This window comes from Mycteria americana, chromosome 4 (genome assembly GCF_035582795.1).
Source record: "Mycteria americana isolate JAX WOST 10 ecotype Jacksonville Zoo and Gardens chromosome 4, USCA_MyAme_1.0, whole genome shotgun sequence".
In the NCBI taxonomy this organism is placed as follows: domain Eukaryota; kingdom Metazoa; phylum Chordata; class Aves; order Ciconiiformes; family Ciconiidae; genus Mycteria; species Mycteria americana.
Genome location: NC_134368.1, coordinates 1036910 through 1047521, shown reverse-complemented (window position 1 = coordinate 1047521; position 10612 = coordinate 1036910). Strand labels below are relative to the sequence as shown.

The window sequence follows — 10612 nt, the reverse complement described above, 5'->3', positions numbered from 1 at the left end:
TACCCCCAGGGGTCCCCCCAGCCCCAGGTGACCTCCCCCGATCCCCGAGGACCCCGCTTGAGCCCGGATTACCTCAGCCAGCCCCAGAGGACCCCACCTCACCCCAGAGGGCCCCAGGTGACCCCAGAGGACCCCACCTGATCCCAAGGGACCTCAGGCGACCCCTGAGGGCCCCAGGCGATCCTTGAGGCCCCCAGCTGACCCCCTCGGAGCAGGGGACCCCCTCTTCCCCAAGGACCCCAGCCCCCCGGCAGCGCCTGCCGTGTCCCCCCCCCCATTCCCCTATCAAAATGGCGGCCGGAGCCTGCCCTCACCGTCTGCCCGCACCCAAGATGGCTGACGCGGGGCTGGGCGGGGCGGCGGGAGCGACGTCACGCAGAGGGCCGCGCCCCTCTCCAAGATGGCCGTGTACTCCCCACCGCCCACGTACTGCCCTCATCCAAGATGGCGGAACACATAGGGGAGGAAAGCGAGTGCGCCCTCTTCTAAGATGGCGGTCGAGGCGTCAGCGCAGCGCCCTGGCGCAAGGCCGCTCCGCTACGCGCTGGGGGTAGGGGCGGGGCGGGAGAAAGCGAAAGTGGCGGAGGGACCGGAACGGCGGCGGCGGCGGCGGGAGCGGGAGCGGGAGCGGGAGCGGGGCCCGCCCCGGCGGGAGGCGGCCGGGCCCCGGCGAGGGGCGGCCGGGCAGACGGGCCCCTGCTGGGCGCGGGGCGGGCGCCCCCTGCCGGGCCGGGGGAGGCGGCGGGGGCAGCGCCGGGGGGTCCCCCCGGTGGCCCCGGGCGGGGCTGCGGGACGCGGGGACCCCCGGCCCCGCGGGCCATGGCGCGGCTGGAGGCGGTGGCCAACGTGGCTCTGCGGGTGCCGGGGCTGGCGCTGCTGGACCTGCTGTACCGCTGGGACGCGGCGGCCCTGGCCGAGCTGCTGCGGCCCCGCCGCGGGGACCCCCCCCTCCTCCGGCCCCCCGCCCTCTGGGGCGGCTACTGCCTGGGTGAGGGCTGCGGCGGGACGGGGGGCAGCGGGCTGGGGGACCCGCGGTGGCCAGGCTGGGGGGACCCGGGGGTGGCCAGGCTGGGGACGGGAGGGGACACCCCAGGGATGGACAGGTTGGGGACATGCAGGGACTGGACAGGTTGGGGACACAAGGGGACACGGCAGGGGTGGCCAGGTTGGGGACTTGAGGTGACACCCCAGGGAGGGACAGGTTGGGGACACCCCAGGGATGGACAGGTTGGGGACACGAGGGGACACCCCAGGGGTGGCCAGGTTGGGGACTTGAGGTGACACCCCAGGGAGGGACAGGTTGGGGACCCCCCAGGGATGGACAGGTTGGGGACATGAGGTGATACCCCAGGGATGAACAGGTTGGGGACCCCCCAAGGGATGGACAGGCTGGGGACATGAGGGGACACCCCATGGATGGACAGGTTGGGGACACGAGGGGACACGGCAGGGGTGGCCAGGTTGGGGACTTGAGGTGACACCCCAGGGAGGGACAGCTTGGGGACACAAGGGGACACGGCAGGGGTGGCCAGGTTGAGGACTTGAGGTGACACCCCAGGGAGGGACAGGTTGGGGACACCCCAGGGATGGACAGGTTGGGGACACGAGGGGACACCCCAGGGGTGGCCAGGTTGGGGACTTGAGGTGACACCCCAGGGAGGGACAGGTTGGGGACCTGAGGTGATACCCCAGGGATGGACAGGTTGGGGACACAAGGGGACACTCCAGGGGTGGCCAGGTTGGGGACTTGAGGTGACACCCCAGGGATGAACAGGTTGGGGACCCCCCAAGGGATGGACAGGCTGGGGACATGAGGGGACACCTCAAGGGATGGCCAGGTTGGGGACACGAGGGGACACCCCAGGGATGGACAGGCTGGGGACACAACGGGACACCTCAAGGGATGGACAGGTTGGGGAGACAAGGGGACACTCGAGGGGTGGCCAGGTTGGGGACATGAGGTGACAACCCAGGGATGGACAGGTTGGGGACACAAGGGGACACAGCAGGGGTGGCCAGGTTGGGGGCACCCCAGGGATGGACAGGCTGGGGACATGAGGGGACACCCCAGGGATGGACAGGCTGGGGACATGAGGGGACACCCCAAGGGATAGGTTGAGGACACAAGGGGACCCCCTGGGGAAGGACAGGTTGGGACACAGTGGGGCCACCCCAAGGGATGGCCACGTTGGGGACATGAGGGGACACCCCAGGGGACGGAGAGGTTGGGGACACGAGTGGAAACCCCAAGGGACGGGCAGGTTGGGGACACGAGGGGACACCCAGGCCCTGGCCAGGCGGGGGGACACGAGGCTGCGCTCCAAGGGGTGGCCACGTGTGGGGACACAGTGGGGACACCCCAAGGGCTGGCCGTGTTTGGGCTTTTGCCTCCCCAGCCCCTGCTGTCACCCGCTCGCTGCGGGGCTGTCCCCAGGGCCGGCGGGCGCTGCGTCCCCGGCGTCGTGCCCCCAGCTCCGCCTGTCCCCTGGCAGGGGGGGCAGCTGCGGGCCCCGGGGCCAGGAGGTGACCCTGGCACCCCGGCGCCGTGCGCGGCGACGGCGGTGTCACCGGCGGGGGCTGCCTGGCTGGGCGGGGCGGGGGGTGGCTCGGCGGGGCCATCTCACCCCCCCGTCCCCCCCGCCACAGGCCACGTGCTGTGCGTGGTGCTGCTGGTGCTGCCGGTGCGGTCCCTGGTGAAGCTCTACCTCCACCTCCTCACCGCGCTGCTGCTCGGCGCGGGGCACGCGGCGGCCAGGTGAGCCCGGGGGGCCGGGGGGGCCGTGCCGGGGTGCGGCGAGGGGCCGGGGGGGCTGAGCCTCTCTCCCCGCAGGGACTACATCCGCCGCGAGCTGGAGTACGGCTTCCACGGCGCCGTGTACAGCGACCCCGCGGCGCTCGGCCGCTTCGCCACCGCCCTCGCAGGTGAGCCGGGGGGGTCCCGGCCCCCCGAGATGTCCCTTGCCAGGGGACGGGGGGTGGCACCGGGCAGGGTGAGGGTCTGCTGCGCTCACCCGGCTGTGGGAGCCGTCACCCGTGGGATGACGTGCTGGGTGATGGTGGCATGGCGTGCTGGGTGACGATGGGATGGCGTGCTGGATGTTGATGGCACGGTGTGCTGCGTGACGGCATGGCATGCTGGGTGACGATGGCACGGCGTGCTGGGTGACGATGGCATGGTGTGCTGCGTGACGGCATGGCATGCTGGGTGACGATGGCACAGCGTGCTGGGTGATGATGGCATGACATGCTGGGTGACAATGGCACGGTGTGCTGGGTGACAATGGGACGGCGTACTGGGTGACGATGGCACAGCGTGCTGGGTGATGATGGCATGCTGGGTGACGATGGCACGGCGTGCTGGGTGACGATGGCGTGCTGGGCGACGATGGCACGGCTGAGCCGGATCGCCCGCACCGCTCGGCACCGAGCAGGGGGATGGCCCCCCCCGCCCGATGCCAGCCCCGAGCCCCCTCTCCTGCGGCCGGCGCGAGGTGGCCGTGCCGGGGGAGCCGGGGCGGGGGCGCGGGGGTCCCCGTCGTGCCGCGTGCCCAGGCGTCCCCGTCCCCCGCGCAGGCCAGCTCTGCCTCTGCACCCTCTGCTCCCTCCTGATGAGGAGCAGGCGGCCGTGGCTGTTCGCTGCCCCGCTGCTGCCGGTGCTGGCGCGCCTCTGCGGCCTCCCCCTCCGCGCCCTGCCCGGCCTCGACACCTTCGCCGCCGTCCTCACCGCGCTGGAGGTGCTCTACGTCCTCGGCTCCCACGTCCTCGTCCCCTTCCGGCTGCTCGCCGCCGCCTGCCGGGAGGTCGTGCAGGTGAGTGGGGCGGGGGGCTGCGGGACGGGGGGCTGCGGGACGGGGGGCTGCAGGGTGGGGGCTGTGGGATTTGGGGTTCTGCAGGGCTGGGGGCTGTAGGGTGGGGGGCTGTGGGGCGGGGGGGCTGCGGGATGGGGGTTCCCATCCTGAGCCCGGCTTGACGCAGGGTTGGCTGCGGGGCCGTCCCCTCGCACGGCGGGGCCCCCCGCCGCCTCCTTGCCCCCCACGTGTGGGGCGGGACGGGGGGCGGCCCCGCTGAGCGACCCGTCCCCGCAGGCGCTGGAGGTGTACCGGCTGGTCGCGCTGGCGGCGTCCCTCTGGAGCCAGCTGGCCGTCCCGCTCCTCTTCCTCGTCTTCTGGCTGGTGCTGTTCTCCCTCCGGCTCTCCTCCTTCCTCACCTCCTCCGGCAGCCCCCTGGCCCAGCAGGGCCTCCTCTTCCTCCTCCTCAGCAGGTAGGGACCGGGGCAGGCAGGAGCTGGGGGCAGCGGGAGGAGGATGAGGAGGGGCAGGGGCTCCGGTTTGTGCCGCCTGGCCCCCGCCGGCCCCTGCGCTCAGCCCGGGCTCCCTTGCAGCGCGGCCGAGTGCTGCAGCACGCCCTACTCCCTCGTCGGCCTCACCTTCACCGTCTCCTACCTCGCCTTGGGCGTCCTCAACCTCTGCAAATTTTACCTGCTGGGCTTCGGCGCCTTCCAGAACGGCAACGTCATGCACAGGTGAGCCCGCGGCGGGGGGGCGCGGGCGGGCATCCCCCCTCCCGGCCCTGTTTGCGGGCAGGAGCCCGGCGCGGGGTGGGCGGGACGGGGGTGTCACGAGGGATCCGGGGACCGGGGCTCGTCCCTGCGGGGCGACCAGGGCACGGCGGCGCCACGTGGCGCGTGCCCGCGGCTGCCGGCCTCACGCCCCGCTCCTGGCAGGGGGGTGACGGAGGGCGTGACGCTGCTGCTGCTGGCGCTGCAGACGGGGCTGCTCGACCTGCAGATCCTCCAGCGGACCTTCCTCCTCAGCATCATCCTCTTCATCGTGGTGACCTCCACGCTGCAGTCCATGATCGAGATAGCTGATCCCATCGTGCTGGCCTTGGGGGCCTCCCGCAACAGGTACCGGGGGGAAGGAAGAGCAGCAGGATCCGGCCCCCCGGGAGCAGCCCTTGCCCCCGGGGGTTGCGTGGTGGTGGTGGTGGGGGGCAGCGGGGGTCCTCCCCCACCCCCTGCGTTGGGGAAGAGCCAGGCTGGGTCCCGTGCCCTCCACGTGTGCTGCCCCCTCCTCGGGTCCTCGCTGCCGGTTTTTGAGCAGGATCGGTGCCAGCGGAGGGAGCACGGGGTCCCGGGGCGGGGGGGGGGTGGGCACGGCCCCGCTGAGCTGTGCCTCCCCTAGGAGCCCCTGGAAGCATTTCCGTGGCGTCAGCATGTGCCTCTTCTTGCTGGTTTTCCCTTGCTTCATGGCCTACAAGATCGCCCACTTCTTCCACCTGGATTTCTGGCTGCTGATCCTGGTCTCCAGCTGCATGCTCACCTCTCTGCAGGTACGGCAGCTCCCGCTCCCGCCGACGGGGGTCTCGCTGGGCACCCTGGGGTGGGCATCCCCGCCCGGCCCATGCCCACGACCCTGCCCCGGTCACCCTCACCCAGCCCCGGAGTGGGGGACGCTGGGTGGGGGCGTGCGGTCTGCCGTCCGGCCGCCGTCAACGAGGCACCGTCCCGCCGCTCGCCAGGTGATGGGCACCCTCTTCATCTACGCCCTCTTCATGGTGGAGCTGCTCCAGGACACGCCGCTGGAGCGGATGGACGAGATCATCTACTGCGTGAACGCGGTGAGCCGGGTGCTGGAGTTCCTGGTGGCCGTCTGCGTGGTGGGCTACGGCACCTGGGAGTCCCTCTTCGGGGAGTGGAGCTGGATGGGTGCCTCCGTCATCATCATCCACTCCTACTTCAACGTCTGGCTGCGCGCTCAGTCGGGCTGGAGGAGCTTTCTGCTGCGCCGCGAGGCTGCCAAGAAGATCAACTCCCTGCCCCAGGCCACGGGCGGGCAGCTGCGGGACCACAACGACGTCTGTGCCATCTGCTTCCAGGTCAGCCCCCTCCCCTCGCCGGAGCCCCTGCCGCGCCGGGGGACCCCGCTCTGGGCAGCCCCGGGGGTCCCCTGCCCGGCGGGTGACGTCCTCTCCCCGCCCGCAGGACATGCAGGTGGCCGTCATCACTCCCTGCAGTCACTTCTTCCACGCCGCCTGCCTCCGCAAGTGGCTCTACGTGCAGGACACGTGCCCCATGTGCCACCAGCAAGTCACGCCGGTGGCCGCCGAGGAGGATCCCGGCAGCGGGAGGGTGGCTCGGCCAGCGCCGGCCGGCGGCGATGAGGTGCCGGAGGATGGAGGAGCTGCCGCCAGCCCAGCCCCGGCTCGGCCCCAGGAGGCTGAGCTGCCCGGCGGGGACGGTGTGGTCCCCGAGCAGGGGGACAGCGGGGCTTCCCAGGACAGCGGGGCTGGGCACCTCGGCCCCCACCACCCTGCTCACCCCCACGCCTCCGCCCCCCAGGAACGAGAAGCGGGTGCCGTCCCGCAGCCCCACGGGGACCCTCGCCCCCTTGTCCGGGACACGCAGCATCCGTCCCCCTCGCCCGCCGGCCCCGAGCTCGGCGCGGGGGCCAGCGGGGACTCCCACAGCGGCCACCCCCCCTCCTAGCACCGCGGGCTGCAGCCCCCGGTGCCGGGGTCCCTCTGCGGGGGCCGTGCCAGCGGCGAGCGGGGCCGGGACCCCGCGTGGCACCGGCGTCCCCGAGCGCCCGCATCCCCACGGACTCTTTTTGCAATAAAGCCGGAGCCGAAGCGGCTGCGCCCGAGGGCCGGGGCTGCTCCTCTCGCCCGCCCCGTGCCGGGACGGTGCCCTGGGCCTGGCGCGTCCCTGGGGTAGGGACAGGGGCTCTGCTGTGGGCGTGGGGAGGGGGGGCACCCGGTGGGTGCGCGGTGGGTGCCCGGCTGCCTTCTGGCCTTGCCCCACTAGATGGCACGGGTGGCACGTTTGGCGTTTCGGGGTGGTCCTGGTCGGGGAGGGGGTCCTGGGCTCGGCATGGATCTGGTGAGGGATGCTGTGGGTCTGGCACGGGATGGCGTGGGCTTGGCGTGGGCTTGGCGTGGGTCGCCTTTCCCAGCTCTGCTGCCAAACCCCTTTCCCTGTGCCCATCCTCGTGCCCGCGCCAGGACGGGGCCGGGGGACCCCTCTCCAGCCCCGGCGAGACCGGGGACGGGGCCCAGCCCTGCCCGGGTTCCCCCCCCCCTGCTCAGCCCCAGCCCCACGGGAGGGGAGGCTGGGGGGCAGGATCCTGGCTGTGTGGGGGTCCCCATCTCCCCGCAGCGGGGGGGACCCAGCCCTCCCGGCAGCACCGGTGCTGCCCGCAGCGGAAGGGGGGTCCCAGGGCGGGGGGGTCCCTGGGGAGGCGGTAAATGGGCTCCCCTCTTCCAGCTCAGCCCCACCCCGCACTTACCCGAACGGCGGCGGCTCCCATGGGCCCCGCAGCCCATTAGCGGGGGAGGGAGAAGCCCGTCCATAAAACCCGTCTGGGGGCAGGCGAGGGGGGTGAGACCCCCGCCTCCATCCTCCAGCCCCCCCCCCGCCGCCCCCAGACCCCTCTGGAGCCGGGCTGCCCCGGGGTCCTGGCCCCCTCCCCAGGGCTCCTCTGCCCGCAGCAAGCGGGTGTGGGGGCCCGCGGGGGTCCCTGTGGGTGCCCCTGGGCAGTGGGTGCAGCAGCCCCCACCCCACTGCTCGGCCCCACAGGGGTTTTGCTATGGGGCGGCCGGAGCAAGGGGCCCCGAGCATCCCCCCTCACCCCCAGCCACGAGTGGGGGCAGCCCCCACGGCGTTGCCGGCCCCCGCCCCGCGCCTGCCCGTGCCGCCTCCATTAGGGCCCATTAACCGGAGCCGCGCCAGGGAACGTGGGTCCCCACGGGGACGCTCCCGGCGGAGGGACCCGCGTCCCCCGGCACGGCTCAGCCCAGCGCTGCCTGGAAATGGGAGATGGGGGGGGGGGGGGGGGGGGCAGGGAGCCAGGTCCCCCACTGCCCTCCGCTCTGCCTGCAGCAAGAGCTGGGGGCCCTGCGGTGGTGCCCATCCCCGGGGTATCTGGGCGGGATGCAGGCATGGACGGATGGACGCTGGGCTGGGTGGGACGCTGGGCTCCTCCGGTTTCTGCAGGAGCCATCGTGGCCCCCCCCAGCCCTCGGGAGGCTCCGGGGGTGCTGGGTGGGCTGGGCCCCTGGTGCCAAGCCCCACGGTGGGGGGGGTGTCTGTCTGCAGAGCCCCCCCACCCCGTGCAGGCGCTGCGGCAGCCCCGGGGCCGCGTGGCCGGAGGGAAAAGGGGACAGCGTGGAGCTGCGTGGGGGGACAGGCTGCGGAGCCCCCCGCACGGCGTGCGAGCGAGAGGGCGGTGGGCGGGAGACGCTGCCCGTGGCGAGGGGCTGCGCGGGGGTCCCTGCGTGCCGCCCTGGCCGGCTCTGCCCGCGGCCCCCGCTGCCCAGGCGCGGTCGCCGAGCCTCCCGCTCCCGCCGCGGGGCCGGCGGCACGGGAGAGCCGGAGCTGGTCGTGGTTCGGGATTCCCGGCCCCTTCGGCCGCTGGAGGCCTCTGCTCCCCCGGGCCCCCCCTCGCTTCCCCCCGGGCTGGCAGCGCTGGCTCCTCAGCCTCCTTTGGGGCCTTCCCCTGTGGGCGAGGGTCCCCCCGGGCAACGCGCAGCCCCCCGGGGCTCCCAGCCCACCCCGCTGGGTGCTGGGGACACCCCGGGAGGGGCTGGGATGGGTGTCTCCACGCTGCCCCCGGGGTCCCTGCCCCCTTGGGTGCTGCCCGCTGTCCCCCCGGCCCCCAGCCCAGCAGCGATGCACGGAGTGGAGGCAGCTGTGCAGGGCTGGCACCCCCTTCCCTGCCTGTACCCTGCCTGTACCCTGCCCATACCCTACCCATACCCTGCCCGTACCCTGCCCATACCCTACTGGTACCCTGCCCGTACCCTGCCTGTACCCTGCCCATACCCTGCCTATACCCTGCCCGTACCCTGCATATACCCTACTCCTACCCTGCCGGTACCCTGCCCGTACCCTGCCCATACCCTACCCGTACCCTGCCCGTACCCTGCCCGTACCCTGCCCATACCCATCCATACCCTGCCCATACCCTACCCGTACCCTGCCCGTACCCTGCTCATACCCTGCCCGTACCCTGCCTGTACCCTGCCCATACCCTGCCTATACCCTGCCCGTACCCTGCGTATACCCTGCTCCTACCCTACCGGTACCCTGCCTGTACCCTGCCCATACCCTACCCGTACCCTGCCCGTACCCTGCCCGTACCCTGCCCATACCCTGCCCGTACCCTGCCTGTACCCTGCGTATACCCTGCTCCTACCCTACCGGTACCCTGCCTGTACCCTGCCCATACCCTACCCGTACCCTGCCCGTACCCTGCTCATACCCTGCCCATACCCTGCCTGTACCCTGCGTATACCCTGCCCATACCCTGCTCATACCCTGCCCGTACCCTGCCCGTACCCTGCTCATACCCTGCCCGTACCCTGCCCGTACCCTGCCTGGCAGCGCTGCACAGCGGGGAGGGGATGGGGACAGGCCCCCTTCGCCGTGGGTCTGCTGTGGGCACGGTGATGTGGGGGGCTGAGGCCCCGCTGGCTGTGCCCCAGAGAGGGTCACTTGGGTTTATGTGGGGCACTGGGGGTGATTTTGGGGTCACCTCTGGGGTGTGCTGAGGGACAGGGGGGTCACCCTGGGGTGTCTCTGGAGTGCAGGGGTCCCGTGTGGGGCATCTCGAGGGGCCTGGATAGTTTTTGGGGTGCTCGGTGGCTCTTTGGGGTCACTCTGAGGTGTCTGAGGGGGTGGGTGTGGGGGACCCCGGGGGTGCAGGGGACCCAAACGGGGTCACCGCGGCACCGCGGGGGGGGCGGGGGCCCATGGGGCTCACGCTGGGCACACAGGAGGGTCTGCCCGGGTCCCGGTGGGGTTTGTGAGGGGCCCGGGGGGGGTCTCTGCGGGGGATGCCCTGAGGCCTCGCCGGGGTGGCGGGGGGACGCAGAGGGGTCCCGCTGGCTTCTCTCCAGAGCTCGTCTGGGGTCTCTCCGAGGCGCCTCGCGATGTGGGGGGGGGGGTGTCTCTCCAGGGTGTCTTGGGGGATGCGGCGGGGTCCCCTCCGGGGCCTGCCGGGGGTCTTGGGGGACACAGTGAGGTTGCTCTGGGGTATCTCCGGGAGCTGTTTGGGGTGCCTCCAGGGCATCTCGGGGGGTGCAGCGGGGTCTTCTCCGGGGTGTCCCCAGGGCCTGCCTGGGGTCTCTCCGGGCCATCTCAGGGGCTGCAGCGGGGTCCCCTCTGGGGTGTCCCCGGGGCCTGCGTGGGGTCCCTCCAGGCCATCTCAGGGGCTGCAGCGGGGTCCCCTCTGGGGTACCCCCGGGGCCTGCCGGGGGGTCTTGGGGGACACAGTGAGGTTGCTCTGGGGTATCTCCGGGAGCTGTTTGGGGTCTCTCCGGGCCATCTCAGGGGGTGCGGTGGGGTCCCCTCCGGGGTGTCCCCGGGCCCTGCCGGGGGTCTGCAGAGTGCCTGGGGGCCACAGCGAGGTTGCTCTGGGCTGCCTCCGGGACCTGTTTGGGGTCTCTCCAGGCCGTCTCAGGGCACGCAGCGGGGTCCCCTCCGGGGTGTCCCCGGGCGCTGCCCGGGGTCTCTCCAGGCCGTCTCGGGGGCTGCGGCGGGCTCTCCCCGCGCCGTCCCCGGGGCCCTCTCGGGGCGGCCGCCCGGGGGAGCGCAGCGGCTCCGCGGCCCAGC

At 72.9% G+C, this 10612-nt stretch overlaps 1 protein-coding gene across 1 annotated transcript; it reads left to right on the top strand.

The window, feature by feature from the left end:
* The first annotated feature begins 819 nt into the window (after positions 1-819).
* LOC142408810 (RING finger protein 145-like) lies at positions 820-6644 on the top strand. Its single transcript, XM_075499405.1, has 10 exons — positions 820-988; positions 2647-2755; positions 2831-2922; positions 3574-3809; positions 4086-4261; positions 4382-4522; positions 4724-4906; positions 5184-5331; positions 5521-5877; positions 5984-6644. The coding sequence occupies exons 1-10, from the start codon at positions 820-822 to the stop codon at positions 6485-6487; spliced, it is 2115 nt and encodes a 704-aa protein (XP_075355520.1). The 3' UTR covers positions 6488-6644.
* Positions 6645-10612: the final 3968 nt, after the last annotated feature.